At 41.5% G+C, this 22,601-nt stretch overlaps 2 protein-coding genes across 4 annotated transcripts; one reads left to right on the plus strand and one right to left on the minus strand.

The window, feature by feature from the left end:
* Window positions 1–271: 271 nt before the first annotated feature.
* LOC120065334 (cryptochrome-1-like) lies at window positions 272–15,098 on the plus strand. 3 transcript variants are annotated; one of them, XM_039016251.1, is made up of 14 exons: window positions 272–407; window positions 2,267–2,438; window positions 4,284–4,392; window positions 6,103–6,245; window positions 6,340–6,524; window positions 6,637–6,734; window positions 6,816–6,956; window positions 10,137–10,448; window positions 10,636–10,787; window positions 11,015–11,217; window positions 11,377–11,499; window positions 11,640–11,735; window positions 13,053–13,273; window positions 13,725–15,098. In XM_039016251.1, the coding sequence occupies exons 2-14, from the start codon at window positions 2,281–2,283 to the stop codon at window positions 13,767–13,769; spliced, it is 1,986 nt and encodes a 661-aa protein (XP_038872179.1). In that variant the 5' UTR covers window positions 272–407; window positions 2,267–2,280; the 3' UTR covers window positions 13,770–15,098. The 3 variants fall into 3 exon arrangements, with proteins under 3 accessions (XP_038872179.1, XP_038872178.1, XP_038872177.1); XM_039016250.1 differs by lacking the exon at window positions 13,725–15,098 and having other exon boundaries at window positions 11,377–11,483; window positions 11,640–11,675; window positions 13,053–13,165; XM_039016249.1 differs by lacking the exons at window positions 11,377–11,499; window positions 11,640–11,735 and having other exon boundaries at window positions 13,725–15,097.
* A 504-nt stretch (window positions 15,099–15,602) lies between these two features.
* On the minus strand, window positions 15,603–19,088 carry LOC120065335 (transmembrane protein 263-like). Its single transcript, XM_039016252.1, has 3 exons — window positions 18,726–19,088; window positions 17,803–17,887; window positions 15,603–17,247 (listed from the first exon to the last, which is right to left on the minus strand). Exons 1-3 carry the CDS (start codon window positions 18,732–18,734, stop codon window positions 16,940–16,942), a joined length of 402 nt encoding a protein of 133 aa, XP_038872180.1. The 5' UTR covers window positions 18,735–19,088; the 3' UTR covers window positions 15,603–16,939.
* Window positions 19,089–22,601: the final 3,513 nt, after the last annotated feature.

The following is a 22,601-nucleotide window of genomic DNA, read 5'->3' on the forward strand; positions in this document are numbered from 1 at the left end:
ATTGCATAAAGTGTTCCGGAGCCATGCCACAGAAACGTGAGTTCATGCACACTGCGTAACTTGGAAATCCACCAATTGGATACGTCTTTTTTCAAGGTGGTTAATTTGTAGCTTGTTGGGGCGTGTCGCTGGGAGAATAGATATTTCTAACTAGACAGTAAAGGTACTGTGGTTTGAAACAGACATCATATCTATTAATATATTTTCTATATCATGTGTTGATCACTGGAATATTGAGCATGCGCTGTAGCTAGAACAGTTATGAAACTATTTATTGCACTGGAAGAACTGTACTATGGAAAGAAAACCCTAGACAGTTTAATTTACATTTTGAGAGACCACCCGTGGGATTTAACGACACTGTCAACGGTAATTACATAAGAGACATCCTTGAGTACACATTACAGGTACATTTTTGCGATTATTGGTTATCATAACGTATTAGGGGTATTCGTTGTAAAGTAGGGGAACATGTATTACACTTACATAAGGTAAGTGTAATTGACCCGCTTCTGAGGCTGTGCATTGCCAATTAACAAAAAAGTGATCTTTCCTTGGATTAGGTATAGAATGTGTTTAAGTGTGTCTTGAGTTTTCTGAACAATTTGTGTGCAGGTATGCCATGTATATAATGCGAATGATGCTGTGGTCAGATGCTGTAACAGTCTAGCTGTTATGGTCACCAGATTGACCTACATTGTGAAGTGCTCTAAACGGCCCTGTATCTGTGTGATATAACGTCTGTTTATTCAAAAATCGAGAAACGAAATTTATTGCATTTTCTTCATGCCTGCTGATAACAAAATATTGCTTTATTTTTGGAATATAATATTTTTGTTTGATTTGTCTCCAAAAATATGTGTTTTTTTGGTAATTATTATTTTTAGTGAGTAGAAGGAATCTAAACTATTTTGGATGACCATATTTGTTTCAGTCCCATTTGACTGTATACATCATATAAATGTATTGTAATGTATACAGTATTATGTTATATACATGTCACAGAAATATGAAAATATTGTAATTGAAGACAAATGGAAGTGCTGTGAGCATTGCAAGTATTTTACATTATTTCTGACTAAAGTCCACTTTCACTTAGCCGATTAAACTCAACTCCACGATTTACGTTGGAGTTGCGACTAGTGTGGGCGAATTGATAAAAACAAAATAAATATATATATATCATAATTTCAGCACCCAAAGAATAACCTGCATTTATTTACACAGAACAATGTTGTGTGCAATTGTGAGCTATTCTTTGGGTGCTGAAATCAGTAGTCTTTTTTATTTAAAAAACTGTGACGTTGGAGCTCCAGTCCTCCCACACTCAACTACATCTTAAATCGTGGAGTTTAGTTTAGTCTGCTACTTTCACCTGAACATGTAAATGTTCATAATCATTACAGTGTGAATATTGAACAGTGCATTGCATTAAATAGTGTAATATGAATATTATAAATCATAATAGAGAGCAATAGTAATGGTGTCTTTTTGTAGGCACTAACTCTGCCATGTCTCCTTGGCCAAAGCCAACAGGGAAGTGAATGGGGTTATTGTAGGGTTTTTGGATAACTGCCGAAAATAAGGTATGTGGTAAACACAGGCTTAAGAGATCTTATGTTTAGCTCTATGTGATAATCTTCATCAGCTAATGTCACTTTTTGTGAATTTTTAAGCATTTACATAATCAAAACAAGAATATAAAGTACATAAAGGCTTCATAATTCATAAAGATAATGTTAACTGACTGATAGAACAAAACTTATAAAATCTCCTAAGCCTGTGTTAACTAATCTCAGACCTTATTTTTGGAATTTGTTCCAAAACCCCATTCTTCCCCATTCATTTCACTCATAGAAATAGCTGAATGAAACAGAGGTAACTAATTTCCATTTCTTTGGACTACAAGATGGCACGCTCTATTCCAGTGTGTTTAATTATCAGTTCTCTATACTACATCTCTTTAAAGATGTAGTATAACTTGCACCAAAAAATATATAACTTTTTTTTAAAGGTGAACCGTTCTCTATAGCAGGGTTTCCCGAACTTGGTCCTGGTTGGCATGTTTCGTTTTTTTCCCGAAGTACTACACAGCTGATTCAAACAACCAACTCATTATCAAGCTTTGATGATTTGAATCAGCTGTGTAGTGCTAGGGCTAAAAACAAAATGTGCACCCATGGTGACAGGACAGAGTTTGGGAAAACCTGCACAATGGCACATACGGGGCTTCTAAACATTAAAAAAAATCCCTATTTTTTTTCAGTCCCTGTTTCAAATATGTCCAAGAACTCCATCCACTGGTTCCGGAAAGGACTGCGTCTCCATGACAACCCGGCTCTGCTGGAGGCTGTGCGGGATTCAGACACGGTGCGCTGTGTCTACTTCCTGGACCCCTGGTTCGCTGGCTCCTCCAACCTGGGGGTCAACCGGTGGAGGTGAGGCACAACTAACTTATCTATTCATCTATCAACCAACAAATCAATAAGATTATATTGTCCCAGTAGACATAAATGCATTGTGTATGCTCTGATTGTGGTATTACAGTGTTAACTATTTAACAGTGTTGTTCAGTGTATTACAAAGTTGATGTTGTAGGCAGGATTGTGGTCTGTTCCATTTCAATTCAAGAAGTGAATTGGAAGTCCAATTTATTGACCCATACCAGATGTTATAGTAGTTAGTTGTAGTGATCTAGTGGTTCTCAGAACAGCTCCCATTAGACGGTTGCCACTATCTGGCCAAGCTAGAGAAAACAGAAGTAGGCTATGGAGTGATCAGATGTGCCAGTGGAAGGCCTGGATCTTGACATCCATAGATCAGGTAGTTGTATAGGCCCAGCAGAGCAGGATTGCAGAAGTAGGTCTATATTGTAATTCTGTCTGCTTTGAAGATAAAAGTAGTGTTAACAGCATTGTCTTCTGTATTGAAAGTTAGTGGATTCTATGTTTGCGTATTCTCCAATTATTTGCCAGGTTATTTCGTATTTTAAAAAGTAGTGGTGCTTATTCCTTGATTATTTTATCTCAGTAGATAGAATAACTACTACTAGGCCTAATTGAATGAGTGACAGGCAAAAGCAACATCTTCTCTCTTCCAGACACAGTTAAGAGAGGATTCATAGTGTAATAGAAACAGACAATATTTTCACTTTCTGTACAAATTATTAAGTCCTCTCTGGGGCATTATTTCTGGCATCCAAAACCAACGAGGCTAGAGCCAAGGCCTGTAAAATGGCGTCTTCCAGGCAGGGAGACAGGTTAGTGGGCCAATAGAGAGTTAAGTTTCCTGAGTTAGTGGTTGCTATTGGGATGACCGACTTTACAGCAGGCTGTGCTGTGGTGGAGCGGCCTAGCTGGATCTTTAAAAGCGCTCAAGCAGCAGGATGCAGCAGTGGCCCTCAGATCTGTAGCTGGATTAGCCATCTTTTAAATTGAGGACAAAGTCAATTTGTCCACAACTATACTTTTTTCTCTTTTTTATTAAAATTTTATTTGATCTGGAAAACGTGTGAATCGACAGGCAGATAGCCCAGATAACCCTGTGTAGGCCTGCTATCTCCACAGCTTGTTTATTGCCTTCAAAGGTGTTCAGGTGTTTACTCTGCACAAACACACTAGACACACACATACACACACACACCATGTACCACCTGCTGCTCTCCTCTCAGGGGGCTGTTCTGTGGCAGCAGGATCAGAGTTTTCTGTCAATCAGTCATTTGGGATACCACACTGATCACTGAACCATGTTAACCGTTGCACAGTTTCATTCCAAATATTACTGCTGCAACAGTAAGGACTGAATCTGTGCCAGAATCTGTGCCTCAATGGCCATAAATGCTTGAAAGGTAAATGCGAAAAGGCAAATGTTTTTGTGAAATCATGCTTGTTGTGAAGGTGTGAGTGGCCTCTGTGTGTTAGGCTGTTTCTGTTGTAGACCGCTCTCTCTTGTGGTGGCCTACAGTCATGCAGGTTGTGCCAGAAACCTGCACTGTTATACTGTATATACGATCACCATCTTAATATTAATTATGGTCAAAGGGCACCAGTCTGCTTCTTGGAAAGTAATTTAGAGTTTTTATTTATATCCTGGCCCACAACCGTGTTCTTCATTCTAAATAATGTATTATTTAGTTGGACTTATTAGGGTTTTATTCAATCATACATGGTGTCAGGTTTAACTCACAAACATGAGTCTCTTCACACTGTGAGAATGCCCTCAAAGCAGTGTCCTCTCCTGCATGGCCATATAGTGACGGTTGTCCTCCCACTCCTGTGTTTCAGGTTCCTGCTGCAGTGTCTGGAAGATCTAGACGCAAGCCTCCAGAAGCTCAACTCCCGTCTATTTGTGATCCGAGGCCAGCCGGCCAACATCTTCCCCCGACTCTTTAAGGTGAGACCCCATCACCCCTACAGTCTTCCCCTCACCCATACTCTCTCCCCTCACCCAAACCCTCAAACCAGAGACAGCAAATACAGTTGAAGTCGGAAGTTTATATACACCTTAGCCAAATACATTTAAACTCAGTTTTTCACAATTCCTGACATTTAATCCTCGTAAAAATTCCTTGTCTTAGGTCAGTTAGGATCACCACTTTATTTTAAGAATGATTTATTTCAGCTTTTATTTCTTTCATCACATTCCTAGTGGGTCAGAAGTTTACATACACCCAATTAGTATTTGGTAGCATTGCCTTTAAATTGTTTAACTTGGGTCAAACGTTTCAGGTAGTCTTCCACAAGCTTCCCACAATAAGTTGGGTGAATTTTGGCCCATTCCTCCTGACAGAGCTGGTGTAACTGAGTCAGGTTTTGTCGGCCTCCTTGCTCGCACACGCTTTTTCAGTTCTGCCCACAAATTTTCTAAAGGGTTGAGGTCAGGGCTTTGTGATGGCCACTCCAATACCTTGACTTTGTTGTCCTTAAGCCAATTTGCCACACGTTTGGAAGTATGCTTGGGGTCATTGTCCATTTGGAAGACACATTTGCAACCAAGCTTTAACTTCCTGACTGATGTCTTGAGATGTTGCTTCAATATATCCACATAATTTTCCTGCCTCATGATGCCATCTATTTTGTGAAGTGCTCCAGTCCCTCCTGCAGCAAAGCACCCCCACAACATGATGCTGCCACCCCCGTGCTTCACGGTTGGGATGGTGTTCTTCGGCTTGCAAGCATCCTACTTTTCCTTCCAAACATAACGATTGTCATTATGGCCAAACAGTTCTATTTTTGTTTCATCTGACCAGAGGACATTTCTCCAAAAAGTACAATCTTTGTCCCCATGTGCAGTTGCAAACTGTAGTCTGGCTTTTTTATGGAGGTTTTGGAGTAGTGGATTCTTCCTTGCTGAGCGGCGTTTCAGGTTACTCGTTTTACTGTGGATATAGATACTTTTGTACCTGTTTCCTCCAGCATCTTCACAAGGTCCTTTGCTGTTGATCTGGGATTGATTTGCACTTTTCGCACCAAAGTACGTTCATCTCTAGGAGACAGAATGCGTCTCCTTCCTGAGCGGTATGACGGCTGCGTGGTCCCATGGTGTTAATACTTGCGTAATATTGTTTGTACATATGAACTTGGTACCTTCAGGTGTTTGGAAATTGCTCTCAAGGATGAACCAGACTTGTGGAGGTCAACAATTATCTTTCTGAGGTCTTGGCTGATTTCTTTTGATTTTCCTGAGTTTGACACTGAGTTTGAAGGTAGGCCTTGAAATACATCCACAGTTACTCCTACAATTGACTCAAATGATGTCAATTAACCTATCAGAAGCTTCTAAAGCCATGACATAATTTTCTGGAATTTTCCAAGCTGTTTGAAGGCACAGTCAACTTAGTATATGTAAACTTCTGACCTACTGGAATTGTGATACAGTGAATTATAAGTGAAATAATCTGTCTGTAAACAATTATTGGAAAAATTACTTGTCATGCACAAAGTAGATGTCCTAAGCGACTTGCCAAAAGTATAGTTTGTTAACAATACATTTGAAGTGGTTGAAAAACAAGTTTTAATGACTCCAACCTAAGTGTATGTAAACTTCTTACTTCAACTGTATCCACCTTACTGTATCAGTGTTTTCTGTGTCCTCTCCTCTCAGGACTGGAACATCTCTCAGCTGACGTTTGAGTGTGACTCTGAGCCATTCGGTAAGGAGAGGGGTGCAGCCATTAGGAAGCTGGCCACAGAGGCTGGAGTGGAGGTGGTCAGCAGGACCTCACACACACTCTACGACCTGGACAAGTGAGTGGGACACCCGGATGACATTTTCACATGGAGGCTTGGATTAAACCGAGCCCTGAATTGAAACCCTCTCCTCCTCCTCTTCTCTCTGTAGGATCATGGAGCTGAACGGGGGTCACCCTCCTCTCACCTTCAAGCGTTTCCAGATGTTGGTGGGCTCCATGCTGCCCCCGGACTCCCCAGTAGAGGCTCTGTCCCAGGCCAGCATGGGTCGATGTGTCACCCCCGTCTCAGACAACCACACGGACAAGTATGGAGTGCCCCTACTGGAGGAGCTGGGTAAGACACTTCACAATTGTTCCCATTGAAATCCATACTTGTGAAAAACACATTTTCTCAATACTTTTACCGCAAGTGTCTAAACATGCTGTGTGCCTGTTTCCCTCCCCAGGCTTTGACACTGAGGGCTTGGCTCCAGCTGTGTGGCCTGGAGGAGAGAGTGAAGCTCTCACCAGGGTAGAAAAACAACTTAGACCTGACCTCTCCACAGTACGTAACACACACACACAGACTCAGACTTATGTTTTATATCATATATGTATTATATATTAAACCTTTCTCTCTCTCCAGACATGGCAGGTGAATTTTGAGCGTCCCAGGAAGACCGCCAGCCCCCTGCTCCCCAGTCCTCTGGGTCTCAGCCCCTACCTCCGCTTTGGATGTCTGTCCTGTCGACTCTTCTACAGCAAACTGGCAGAGCTCTACAAGGAGGTAGTGTACATACACACACAGCTATCACTACTGAACACTAACCCCAACTCACAATGATCACAACTATCACTACTGAACACTAACCCCAACTCACAATGATCACAGCTATCACTACTGAACACTAACCCCAACTCACAATGATCACAGCTATCACTACTGAACACTAACCCCAACTCACAATGATCACAGCTATCACTACTGAACACTAACCCCAACTCACAATGATCACAACTATCACTACTGAACACTAACCCCAACTCACAATGATCACAACTATCACTACTGAACACTAACCCCAACTCACAATGATCACAACTATCACTACTGAACACTAACCCCAACTCACAATGATCACAACTATCACTACTGAACACTAACCCCAACTCACAATGATCACAACTATCACTACTGAACACTAACCCCAACTCACAATGATCACAACTATCACTACTGAACACTAACCCCAACTCACAATGATCACAACTATCACTACTGAACACTAACCCCAACTCACAATGATCACAACTATCACTACTGAACACTAACCCCAACTCACAATGATCACAACTATCACTACTGAACACTAACCCCAACTCACAATGATCACAACTATCACTACTGAACACTAACCCCAACTCACAATGATCACAACTATCACTACTGAACACTAACCCCAACTCACAATGATCACAACTATCACTACTGAACACTAACCCCAACTCACAATGATCACAACTATCACTACTGAACACTAACCCCAACTCACAATGATCACAACTATCACTACTGAACACTAACCCCAACTCACAATGATCACAGCTATCACTACTGAACACTAACCCCAACTCACAATGATCACAACTATCACTACTGAACACTAACCCCAACTCACAATGATCACAGCTATCACTACTGAACACTAACCCCAACTCACAATGATCACAACTATCACTACTGAACACTAACCCCAACTCACAATGATCACAACTATCACTACTGAACACTAACCCCAACTCACAATGATCACAGCTATCACTACTGAACACTAACCCCAACTCACAATGATCACAGCTATCACTACTGAACACTAACCCCAACTCACAATGATCACAACTATCACTACTGAACACTAACCCCAACTCACAATGATCACAACTATCACTACTGAACACTAACCCCAACTCACAATGATCACAGCTATCACTACTGAACACTAACCCCAACTCACAATGATCACAACTATCACTACTGAACACTAACCCCAACTCACAATGATCACAACTATCACTACTGAACACTAACCCCAACTCACAATGATCACAACTATCACTACTGAACACTAACCCCAACTCACAATGATCACAACTATCACTACTGAACACTAACCCCAACTCACAATGATCACAACTATCACTACTGAACACTAACCCCAACTCACAATGATCACAACTATCACTACTGAACACTAACCCCAACTCACAATGATCACAACTATCACTACTGAACACTAACCCCAACTCACAATGATCACAACTATCACTACTGAACACTAACCCCAACTCACAATGATCACAGCTATCACTACTGAACACTAACCCCAACTCACAATGATCACAGCTATCACTACTGAACACTAACCCCAACTCACAATGATCACAACTATCACTACTGAACACTAACCCCAACTCACAATGATCACAGCTATCACTACTGAACACTAACCCCAACTCACAATGATCACAACTATCACTACTGAACACTAACCCCAACTCACAATGATCACAACTATCACTACTGAACACTAACCCCAACTCACAATGATCACAGCTATCACTACTGAACACTAACCCCAACTCACAATGATCACAGCTATCACTACTGAACACTAACCCCAACTCACAATGATCACAACTATCACTACTGAACACTAACCCCAACTCACAATGATCACAGCTATCACTACTGAACACTAACCCCAACTCACAATGATCACAGCTATCACTACTGAACACTAACCCCAACTCACAATGATCACAACTATCACTACTGAACACTAACCCCAACTCACAATGATCACAACTATCACTACTGAACACTAACCCCAACTCAAAATGATCACAACTATCACTACTGAACACTAACCCCAACTCACAAAGATCACAACTATCACTACTGAACACTAACCCCAACTCACAAAGATCACAACTATCACTACTGAACACTAACCCCAACTCACAATGATCACAACTATCACTACTGAACACTAACCCCAACTCACAATGATCACAACTATCACTACTGAACACTAACCCCAACTCACAATGATCACAACTATCACTACTGAACACTAACCCCAACTCACAATGATCACAACTATCACTACTGAACACTAACCCCAACTCACAATGATCACAACTATCACTACTGAACACTAACCCCAACTCACAATGATCACAACTATCACTACTGAACACTAACCCCAACTCACAATGATCACAACTATCACTACTGAACACTAACCCCAACTCACAATGATCACAGCTATCACTACTGAACACTAACCCCAACTCACAATGATCACAACTATCACTACTGAACACTAACCCCAACTCACAATGATCACAGCTATCACTACTGAACACTAACCCCAACTCACAATGATCACAACTATCACTACTGAACACTAACCCCAACTCACAATGATCACAGCTATCACTACTGAACACTAACCCCAACTCACAATGATCACAGCTATCACTACTGAACACTAACCCCAACTCACAATGATCACAGCTATCACTACTGAACACTAACCCCAACTCACAATGATCACAACTATCACTACTGAACACTAACCCCAACTCACAATGATCACAGCTATCACTACTGAACACTAACCCCAACTCACAATGATCACAACTATCACTACTGAACACTAACCCCAACTCACAATGATCACAGCTATCACTACTGAACACTAACCCCAACTCACAATGATCACAGCTATCACTACTGAACACTAACCCCAACTCACAATGATCACAACTATCACTACTGAACACTAACCCCAACTCACAATGATCACAGCTATCACTACTGAACACTAACCCCAACTCACAATGATCACAACTATCACTACTGAACACTAACCCCAACTCACACTCTCTGTCCTCACCACAGGTGAAGACGAACAACAGTCCTCCCATCTCCCTCTACGACAAGCTGCTGTGGCGTGAGTTCTTCTATACAGCTGCCACTAACAACCCTCGTTTCGACAAGATGGAGGGCAACCCCATCTGTATCCGCATCCCCTGGGACCGCAACACAGAGGCGCTGGCCAAGTGGGCCGAGGCCAAGACGGGCTTCCCCTGGATCGACGCCATCATGACCCAGCTGAGGCAGGAAGGATGGATCCACCACCTGGCCAGACACTCTGTGGCTTGCTTCCTCACCAGAGGAGACCTGTGGATCAGCTGGGAGGAGGGGATGAAGGTAATGAGGAGGGTGGAGGGAGGGAGGGAGATGAGGGTTGGAGGAGAGAAGACATGTAGATTAGCTTGGAGGAAGGGATGAAAGAAGAGAGAGAGGGAAGGGCGAGGAAGAAAACTGTAGAGACATTATGTGTGAATGACTGCGTGTTGTTGTTCTGTGTATCTGACTATGTTTACCTGTCTGTCAGGTGTTTGAGGAGCTGCTCCTGGATGCAGACTGGAGTGTGAATGCAGGCAGCTGGCTGTGTCACTCCTGCAGTTCCTTCTTCCAGCAGTTCTTCCACTGCTACTGTCCTGTGGGCTTCGGACGAAAAATAGATCCAGAAGGAGACTTCATCAGGTTGGTATATCTAAATTCACGCACACACACAAACAACATGCACACACACACAACATGCACACACACAAAGTATCAATGCATAAAGTATCCAAGTATCTGCTTTAACAAGTCATACATTAGCAAGGCTGTTCTGTAAGTCTGTCTGACTGCTGTCTGTATGTGGTGCTGAACCAACTCCTCTGGCATTTGTGACGATGCGCTGTTTTAATTTCTTCTTCTGCTTGCAGGCGATACTTACCTGTCCTGAAAGACATGCCAGACAAGTACATCTACGACCCTTGGAACGCCCCCATAGAGGTGCAGTCGGCGGCCAGGTGTGTGGTCGGCGTGGACTACCCCAAACCTATGGTGAACCATGCAGAGGCCAGCCGACTCAACATAGAGAGGATGAGACAAATCTACCAGCAGCTGTCCAGATACACAGGAATCTGTAAGTATTTTTCTCCCTCCCTCTCTTTGTATTGTTCTCTCTCTCTCTCTCTTTCTTTCTCTCTATCTCTCTCTTGCTTTCTGTCTGTCTCCTTCTCTCTGTGTCGCTATCTCTCTCTTTCTCACACCTGCTCATTATTACTTGTCTCTCTTCTGATAGGCTTACTAGCTGCTGTGCCAAACAGTCCTATTGAGGGTCTGAATGTGAATGCGGTCAAGCCGCTGACCTCGCCCTCTACTGGTAGAAAACACAGCGGGACCAACATGGTGAGCAAGGACCATGGCCTAAAACACCTTTACTGTTGTTATCACACCATGACTGCAAAGTGAGCACACTCTAACTCCTCCTCCTCTACTCTCCTCTCACCCTCCCCTCCTCTCCCACTCTCCTTTCCTCCTCCCCCTTTCTTCTCCTCTATCCAGGCCGTGGTAGAGAAAACAGAAGTGTAATAATGAACGGTGAGGAGCAGATGGGACCCAGGGGAGTTAGACCACGACCTGGACCGATATACACTCAGAGTAAAACTAGACAGGTATAGATAGGTATATCATATCAGACTAGACACGGTATATCATATCAGACTAGACACGGGATATCATATCAGACTAGACACGGTATATCATATCAGACTAGACACGGGATATCATATCAGACTAGACACGGGATATCATATCAGACTAGACACGGGATATCATATCAGACTAGACACGGTATATCATATCAGACTAGACACGGGATATCATATCAGACTAGACACGGTATATCATATCAGACTAGACACGGGATATCATATCAGACTAGACACGGGATATCATATCAGACTAGACACGGGATATCATATCAGACTAGACACGGGATATCATATCAGACTAGACACGGGATATCATATCAGACTAGACACGGGATATCATATCAGACTAGACACGGTATATCATATCAGACTAGACACGGGATATCATATCAGACTAGACACGGGATATCATATCAGACTAGACACGGGATATCATATCAGACTAGACACGGGATATCATATCAGACTAGACACGGGTTATCATATCAGACTAGACACGGGATATCAGACTAGACACGGGATATCATATCAGACTAGACACGGGATATCATATCAGACTAGACACGGTATATCATATCAGACTAGACACGGGATATCATATCAGACTAGACACGGGATATCATATCAGACTAGACACGGGATATCATATCAGACTAGACACGGGATATCATATCAGACTAGACACGGGATATCATATCAGACTAGACACGGGATATCATATCAGACTAGAGACAGTATATCATATCAGACTAGACACGGTATATCATATCGGACTAGACACGGTATATCATATCAGACTAGACACGGGATATCATATCAGACTAGACACGGGATATCATATCAGACTAGACACGGGATATCATATCAGACTAGACACGGGATATCATATCAGACTAGACACGGGATATCATATCAGACTAGACACGGGATATCATATCAGACTAGACACGGGATATCATATCAGACTAGACACGAGATATCATATCAGACTAGACACGGGATATCATATCAGACTAGAGACAGTATATCATATCAGACTAGAGACAGTATATCATATCAGACTCAACACGTTATATCATATCAAACTAGAGACAGTATATCATATCAGACTAGACACGGGATATCATATCAGACTAGACACGGGATATCATATCAGACTAGAGACAGTATATCATATCAGACTAGACACAACAGTCACTTACAGTATTATGTTCAGGAGGAAATTTTTATGTGTCTATTTCTGTTTTTCTCTTTGTCACTGCAGGCTGTGGAATGGCGCACACAGAACAGGCCCAATCGTCCAATCAGGAACTCTGTCGGACAGAATGTGCCCATGACTTTGTTGTCCCTCAGTATCCAGGTTATCTGGTCCGGGGCGGGGCCGGGTGCAGGTCTAGGAAGAGGAGACGGGAGTTGGAACCGGAAGTGGCCGGAGACAACGACTCTCTGTCTTACGCCTTCAAGGTGCAGCGACACAATAAACAGGTAAGTCAGGGGTCAATGTGTGTGTTAACATAGACTGTAGAAAATAGAATGTAATGTACCTGGGGGGGATCGATAAGTTACAAAAAAATCGTAATATTCATGTTTCTGAGTTCATGAAGTTAGACTTTTTGGAGCATAGGATAACTGACTCAACATTTACATGTTACATTTTAGTCATTTAGCAGACGCTCTTATCCAGAGAGACTTACAGTTCATCTTAAAATAGCTAGGTGGAACAACCACATATCTCAGTCATAGTAAGTACATTTCTCCTCAATAATGTAGCTATCAGCAAAGTCAGAGCTAGTAGGGGGAAAAGTTTAGGCTTTTAAAAAATATATTTATTTATTTTACTCTCAGTTTCAGGGATTCTGCAGTGTGATACTGTAAACCTATCTGGTATTTACTTAGTAAAGCATAATAATAATGTTTCCTTTGTTCTGTGTTTCAGAAGAGTACGTGTCAGCAGGATGAGAGGATGGCTGTGTCTTCATAAGCTGCTGCCGTCATAGATGGATATTATTATACATACTGTACATAGATGTTTAAATATTTTACATTTTGTATCAAGGAAAAGCCTCTGTTCCTGTATGAGATGTGGCATGAAAGTCCCTGAGTCTTACTTTTCAGATTTGTGATCTCAAATGTATTATTGTGAAACAGCCTGATAGCCTGAAGACAAATTCCATCTGGACTTATTCTGACAGAGCAGACAGACGAATAATATAACCATTTCACAGGAGACATGGTATTTAGATCCGGATCACCCATTACCTCTAGTGTTTACCTTTGACCTCTAACCCTGAGGATCACAGCAAGCGAATTGGTCAGATCAAACCAGCTGCTCTCTGTAGCGAAAGTGTGTGTAATAGCATATGGCTGTTCATGTGTTATTTTCCCAACATGTTTCTAGTTTCTGCTAAAATGGAGGGTGAAGAATGAATGCTATTCTGGGTATAGAATATGAAGTGTCTAAACGAGGTCAGTGTTACTTCTGTTGGTAGACCAGTGTCCTATACTAGACAGTATTAGACACACAGCAGTAATGTTCCATCTATCCAGCAGTCTGTTGGAGACACCGCCGTTGGAAAACGTTCTTAGATTTACCAGATTCTGAAAGATGTATTACCATTACATTCCTTTATACTGTTTTCCATAGTGTAATGTCAACTCCCTCAAATGTAATATCAGTGACCAGCAGGCAGGACGTCAATATTCAGTTTGAAAATGCTAGTGTATGTTGACTGGTATCATGCAGGTTATATGTTTCCATAAATAACAGTATGTTGCTTTTGTACATTTTTGTTTTCCCTCTGGCACTGTGTATGGCTGCTTTTGTTTTTACAGAATTACCAAAAAATTGCCTTCAGATATACATGTTCAAATAATGTATATACAGTATACCTCTCTCTGCTCGTCTATGTAGACTATTCTATTTCAACTGAAATTAAATGGTTGAAACAACTCTCTGTACACTTAACTTTTAAATGTGTGGTTCCATCTTGTCCGATTTCTAAGGGTATTTTAATTTGTTTAGGAATTTGCAACATTTGATTAATTATTTCATAAGAGATATTGGTAATTACAATCATTTAGCTGGGGCACTCATTCTCATCTGCTTCTGTGTTTGGAAATAGTTGACTTGGAGAGACCATCTTGGTTCCAGACTGACACCAAGGATATGGAGCAGGCAAGCGTCTGTAAACATCCCTGCCTGAGACATAACATACAAGATACCATTGGTTTATCAGCAGCTTGTTGAAATAGACATAAGTGATCATTTGTCATTTAGCACATCTCCTTTTGGTACATGTAGAGCATTAAAAATAACTGTTGAGAGGATTCTATATCTTGTCTGGCTGGTTGCCTGTTAGTTTGAGCTATAGACTAGTCAACCTGTTGTCTTGTCCATAGTGATGTAGTGCTGTGTCATGCAGCAACAGTCTGGCACCCACGCTAATAATAGGACTCCATATTGACCCGAACACTCAGACCCTTGAGGATCAGCAACACTCACTTTCAACATGGCAAATAGACATTACACAAGAGTATGATGCCATTAGAGAAATGCAGTTCCCAATGGACTACCCTCATCTAGTGATGTGGTACCAAAGACAGTGGATAAATGAAGATGTCCTACTCAGGCAGTTTACCATTGAACAAAAATGGTCTGTTTAACTGTGTGGCTCTCCCATAGGCACCAATGCAATAGCAGCTGGGTCTGGTCTGCTTAGTTCCTTGACCAATAATTTAGCAAAAGAACAGATTTGGGCAGCCTTTGACTTGAAACCACAAGGTACATCAAGTTGTGAATAAGACAGAGGCAAAGTTAAACTTCCCTATGACACTTTAATACTATGTCAGAAAGTAAACATACAAGACATTCACATCAGCATTCTCTACCAGCAACAGCCCAGTCATGGCAGAATGCAGACAAACAAACCCAAAATGTTGCATTGAAATGCTGAGTTTCTATAGAAATGTTCACAAACATAAAAAAGGGGTCAAAACAGACAGGCAGTAGAGAGACTAGCCCTTCATCAATAAATATATATTTTTTATATAAAATTGATGACATTTCCAGTTCATATATGAATCAATTGAAAAACCAAGGTTAAAGCTATCATATCATTATGCCACCACCGCAACCTAACAGGGCTATTGTCTCTCTTGAAATCATACCACCTCCAACTCTTGTTTTGTAAATGCTATCAAACTCTTTTCAGAAGTCCCAAACAGCTATACCTTCAACAGATGTTCACTGTAGCATTTTGAAACGAGCAATGTTCTGTGTTAGGACAGCGCTCACAGAAGATCAAACAAAAATACCAGCACATCATAAACCAGGCTTTAGTTGGTTGGAGAAGAACCCAGCTTAGCATGTCGGTCTCAAACTGCTAGACAATGTCTTAAGGCTTCAGGGGCCCATGTTGTATTGGATGACAAGCCCCTGTACACATTGCACAGCGAAATTGTGTTGAGGGCGAACGGAGGGGGGGTGGGGGGGTAAGGACAGCAGAGAAAGGGACGTATGTGACCCCCGCCCTGAATAACATGAATCTCCCTCAACACCAGCTACGTTTCCATCCAATTAGCGACAGATTTATGTGAATATTCAAATAAAGAAAACACGCTTTTTCCCACCAATGGTGTTTCCACCAAACATACTTGTTGCAGATAAGTTAGTGCGTGATGACGTAGTGCACAAAATGTACTTTTTCGCTTAAATACTCATGTACCGAATGAAAATCTCAAGTTCAATGTTTCTTCGCATTTTCAACTACCTATAGTTGTCAGAATAACAGTTGCGTTAAATAGCAAGTTACCAAAACTACCTGTTTCCATCACAGCTGTCGTGATTTAAAAATGTTTATACGATACGACTTTACTTGCATAAAAACATGGTTACCGACTGAGAACAAAAAAAAAAAAAAAAAAAAAAAAAACAGGGAAAGGGGAGGCTACAGAAGGCACTACTGAACAAGCTCCCTAAGTACAACTTAGTGAATGTGCTGTACAAACTAACAGAAGAAAAATAAATGTCCATTCAACTTTGAAAACACGGTGACTAGCTTTGTCTCAACTCATCACATCCTCTTATGGCTCAGTCGGGGGGGGGGGGGGGGGGGCAATGCATTGTGTGTTGTGTCCATCATCATCTCCTCCTCACTCTGCCTTGTCCTTAGTCTTGGATCTGAACGGAACTTTGCTGGCTACAGTGGAACCCACCGATGACACGCCCCCGGCAATCGATGACACGCCCCCGGCAACCCCTTTCACCAGGCCAACGCCCATCGAGGGGACAGAGGTGACTGCTGATTTGGTGTACTCCAGACTCTTCCCACCCAGCCAGGCGACTCCTCCTACCGTGGCGCCCACCATTGTTTTACTGGCGCTGAACAGGCCACCCCCAACCCGCCAGATCATGCCTGGCTGTGCCACGGGGTGCTCCTTCCCTTCATCCTTTCCCTTATCTAGAAGAAAGAGATAGCTTTTAGAAAGACCAAACACACAAAAAAAACACCTCGGTAGAGTTTCAGAAAGAGACAGACCAGAGAGCAAGAAAGAGTGAGGACCACGTGTCATATTTATGAGACTGACAATTACCAGAGTGTGAGAGACCAGACAGAAAACAGGTTGTGCTTGGATATAGGCACTCAAGAGGCTGCTTTTTAGAAATAGGCGTATACCTACACACATTGGATCATATTGTTAAACAATAGCAACATATGTCAATACTTTGAGGTATTCTACATAATGCACTTACTGAGAAATCTTTCCACAAGATAGACTGACACGCAGTACAACCCTTACCCTTCCTCTTGCACAAACAAACATATTCCCTTGATACATCTCTCAAGTTGCTTAAATAGCAACAGCCAACCCTTTACCCTGAATTGCACCATATCCCAGATGATTAAAGGGTCCCTTGACAAACGGGCACTTTAAAAATGCCCACCAAGGGTGATGCAGCAGAGAAAGATTGTGCAATGCAGAGTGCACTGTTGATGTGTTCTGTGCCTAGTTACCTGATGTGGGGTCATTTTCAGTGGGCTCCAGTTCTTCTCCAATGAGACAACCTTCAGGCTGGGGCTCTGGGGTGGCATTCACCTTCTGACACAGGAAAAAAAATAAAAAAAATAAATACAAGTAGTATATCTTAGAAGTTGTTAAACCACCACTAGCCCTATAAGCATTAGGCAACATCTCTCCAGGTAAAGTCAAAAGAGTATAATCAAACTCACTTGGAAATACATTTCTCAATAGAAATAGGTGTACAAAAAATGTTCGCTGCCACGTTGGGGGTGCGTTCAGGCTTTACCCTGTAGGCCTACTGAGCAGCCATGAAAAACGTTCTACGTGCATAATACGTAGGTTAAGTAACAGCATATTAGAAAGGCTATTATTGTGGCTTTCTTGCGCAAAACGTTCAATTTGACGGGGCCCGTCAAGCAAACAATGTTAAAAACCTGTGCTTGTTGATCTTAAAAGTTCTTGCTCTTGTTGTAAAACCATAGGCTATAATCCTTGGTTGTTTCGTGTAGATTATTTTTCTTTGATGAACAAAGGGGCATTAAAGACAGAGCCAAGCTACAGGTTTTTAAAAACAAGGGTCTTAAAAAGTTACCCCGTCGTGAAAGCTCTTCTCTGTTTGGAATACATATGCTGCGCTGAGTGAATAACACTCACGAAAAGTGGATAACGAAAAGCAAAACGTCATTCATTTGGGATATATCTCGTTTTTACTATATTTATTTTTGTTTTTTTAACCTGTTGTGTAAAACGAATAGCTGTGCATCACTCTGGATCTAATCAATTCGGTTTGGCATTTCGTTCGTACGCAATGGTTTTATCATACCCCAATCTATATGCAGTATCACTTTACTTGTCGAAACACATAGGAATGCATTGTGAAAATGAAATCGATATAATAGGCCAGACAAATCCTTACCTTCACCATATTTCCAGTACTTTCCGATGGCCGCTTGCAGAAGGGAATGCTACGTCTTCAAAAAAAAAAACGCACCTGGGACAAAGAATAGCTGGTGCGCTCGTTTGTCTCCTTGAGAAATACTATCGCAATGTTCCGCCTCCGAGTTCTTACTGTTGTTAAAAAATATATATTAAAATCTGCTCTTTACTAATAACGCCCTGCCCTCTATTTCAACACACGTATAATCGTACTTGCGAGGCTTCAAACTTTTCCTAAAAAAAAGTATAATTTTTATCTTGTTGGTTCTGCCGACGTGGCGCCTCAACTACTGCGCTCGTTTGCCCCTCATCTCCGGATCTTGCGTCACCTAAAACAGGCTGCGGCCTGTCTCTCTTCATGAGTGCTACACTTCTTACGTGTACTACATGGACTACATATTTACTTTTTAAGGCTTCACTTAAAGAGAACATGACAAACTGTTATGTAATATGGACGAATTATCATTGACCATTTGGTCTATAGCTATCAAAAAAATCACGACATGGCATATAATTCATAAGAATCAGTACATCTTTTATAATTTGGTAATACATTCATTCAACTAAATAACAACAGGTGAGAAATATATAACGTTTGTTTATTCAGCATTTGTCTAAGATAAGATATGTTACACCATACCAACAATATAATAACTCTATATGGACCCTTATCACAGAAATCCTGTGTTTCAGCGAAGGAAATATATTGTGTTCATCATTAGGTAACAGCATCCTAATTCATAAAAACATGTCATGGCAAACCCTGGTTCAAGAGCTCTATCTGTCCAGGTCAGTTGAGGCTCCTCATAGGAGGAAGGGGAGAACCATCCTCCTCAGTGAATTTCATACAAATAAAAATGGTAAAACATTTAAAAAGTTATAATTTTTAGATAAAACTACAGTATACTAAATATAATCACTTCACCAAATAATTGATTAGAGCACACTATTTTGCAATGAAGGTCTACAGTAGCCTTAATAGCACTCTGTAGGGTAGCACCATGGTGTAGCCGGAGGACAACTAGCTTCCGTCCTCCCCTGGGTACATTGACTTCAAAACAAAACTTAAGAAGCTCATGGTTCTCACCCACTTCCATAGACTTACACAGTAATTATGACAAGTTCCGGAGGACGTCCTCATACCTATCAGAGCTTTTGCAGCATGAACTGACATGTTGTCCACCCAATCAAAGGATCAAAGAATACATCTAGTACTGAAGCTACAGCTAGCTAGCACTGCAGTGCATAAAAAGTGGTGAGTAGTTAACTCAAAGAGAGAGAAAGACAATAGTTGAGATTACATCGTTTTTTTTCTCCAGTTTCACTTACTGAGCTAGCAAATGCAGCTAGCTAGTTTAGCCTACTGAAACACCCTGCTCAAACAGAGGGATGCTGTGTTAGATAGCTGGCTATGACTTTCCAACACAACACTGGAACTCTTCCAAGTCAAGGTAAGCTTTTGGTTTAACTAATTTATTGCCATCGGAAAAAAATTATCTTGTTTGCAACTGTTGGACTAATAATTACACCCTATATCAGCTAGATGCAGGCAAGAGTGTACAAGGCGGTATTGAATGTGTCACTGTCTGTCACCTACATTTTTTCTCTTGACCTGTGTGCACCTACAGTTGAAGTCAGAAGTTTACATACACTCAGGTTGGAGTCATTAAAATTCGTTTTTCAACCACTCCACAAATGTATTGTTAACAAACTATAGTTTTGGCAAGTCGGTTAGGACATCTACTTTGTGTATGACACAAGTAATTTTTCCAACAATTGTTTACAGACAGATTATTTCACTTATAATTCACTATATCACAATTCCAGTGGGTTAGACGTTTACATGCACTAAGTTGACTGTGCCTTTAAACAGCTTGAAAAATTCCAGAAAATGATGTCATGGCTTTAGAAGCTTCTGATAGGCTAGTTGACATAATTTGGGTCAATTGGAGGTGTACCTGTGGATGTATTTCAAGGCCTACCTTCAAACTCAGTGCCTCTTTGCTTGACATCATGGGAAAATCAAAAGAAATCAGCCAAGACCTCAGATAATTTTTTTTAGACCTCCACAAGTCTGTTTCATCCTTGGGAGCAATTTCCACACGCCTGAAGGTACCACGTTCATCTGTACAAACATAGTAGTACGCAAGTACTAAAACAAATAGTACGCAAGTATATACACCATGGGACCACGCAGCCTTCATACTGCTAAGGAAGGAGACACGTTCTGTCTCCTAGAGATGAATGTACTTTGGTGCGAAAAGTGCAAATCAATCCCAGAACAACAGGAAAGGACCTTGTGAAGATGCTGGAGGAAACAGGTACAAAAGTATCTATATCCACAGTAAAACGAGTCCTATATCGGCATAACCTGAAAGGCCGCTCAGCAAGGAAGAAGCCACTGCTCCAAAACCGCCATAAAAAAAGCCAGACTACAGTTTGCAACTGCATATGGGGACAAAGATCGTACTTTTTGGAAATAGTCCTCTGGTCTGATGAAACAAAAATAGAACTGTTTGGCCATAATGACCATCGTTATGTTTGGAGGGAAAAGGGGGAGGCTTGCAAGCCGAAGACCACCATCCCAACCGTGAAGCACGGGGGTGGCAGCATCATGTTGTAGGGGTGCTTCGCTGCAGGAGGGACTGGTACACTTCACAAAATAGATGGCATCATGAGGCAGGAAAATTATGTGGATATATTGAAGCAACATCTCAAGACATCAGTCAGGAAGTTAAAGCTTGGTCGCAAATGGGTCTTCCAAATGGACAATGACTGCAAGCATACTTACAAAGTTGTGGCAAAATGGCTTAAGCACAACAAAGTCAAGGTATTGGAGTGGCCATCACAAAGCCCTGACCTCAATCCTATAGAAAATTTGTGTGCAGAACTGAAAAGGCGTGTGGGAGCAAGGAGGCCTACAAACCTGACTCAGTTACACCAGGTCTGTCAGGAGGAATGGGCCAAAATTCACCCAACTTATTGTGGGAAGCTTGTGGAAGACTACCTGAAACGTTTGACCCAAGTTAAACAATTTAAAGGCAGTGCTACCAAATACTAATTGAGTGTATGTAAACTTCTGACCCACTGGGAATGTGATGAAAGAAATACAAGCTGAAATAAATAATTCTCTCTACTAGTATTCTGACATTTCACATTCTTAAAATCAAGTGGTGATCCTAACTGACCTAAGACAAGGAATTTTTACTAGGATTAAATGTCAGGAATTGTGAAAAACTGAGTTTAAATGTATTTGGTTACGGTGTATGTAAACTTCCGACTTCAACTGTACGTTGTAAACTTTCATTCATTGGCTAGGTTGTAGCAACCTCATGATGGGTATAGGGAAAATTTGAGTATCATGTAATAGCTTTAAAATTGTCCTCCCTCATTTTAAACAGCACTGACCGCCACTGGTCCCAGTTTAAAATCTCTCCAAATGCATTCTAGAAGTATCTGAATTGGGCCACTGGTGTTCCAGAACTATCTCAGCCTCCATCTCAGTGGGTGGTCTGGATACCTCCCCAGGTGGTGACCTGCTTTTCAGATAAGACATGGGGCTCGTGATCCAAGTGTTGACCCTCATTTATTGACACACATGACTGACTCAGTGTAGTCTCTATTTGGTCTCAACCCGTTCATCAAAGCTGTAACACAAGCAAATTACTAGGTTAGTCTGATCTAATAATAAGCAATGATATATGCCATTTAGCAGATGCTTTCATACAAAGTGACTTAGTTAGGTGTGCATACATTTTACCTATGGCTGGTCACGAGACTCAAACCCACTAACTACCCTGGCGTTACAAGCGCTATGCTCTACCAACTGAGCTACATTTTTTGTTTTACCCCCGTT

Source organism: Salvelinus namaycush, chromosome 20, assembly GCF_016432855.1.
Source record: "Salvelinus namaycush isolate Seneca chromosome 20, SaNama_1.0, whole genome shotgun sequence".
Taxonomy (NCBI): Eukaryota; Metazoa; Chordata; class Actinopteri; order Salmoniformes; family Salmonidae; genus Salvelinus; species Salvelinus namaycush.

Bases quoted from the DNA above. Each gene is read 5' to 3' on its own strand.
- LOC120065334 (XM_039016251.1), top strand. From the start codon at position 2,281: ATGTCCAAGAACTCCATCCACTGGTTCCGGAAAGGACTGCGTCTCCAT. The intron at 6,525-6,636 runs GTAAGACACTTC...TTCCCTCCCCAG, and splicing joins GCCCCTACTGGAGGAGCTGG to GCTTTGACACTGAGGGCTTG. The intron at 11,736-13,052 runs GTAAAACTAGAC...TTGTCACTGCAG, and splicing joins TGGACCGATATACACTCAGA to GCTGTGGAATGGCGCACACA.
- LOC120065335 (XM_039016252.1), bottom strand. The intron at 17,248-17,802 runs GTAACTAGGCAC...TCTTTCTTCTAG, and splicing joins TGAAAATGACCCCACATCAG to ATAAGGGAAAGGATGAAGGG.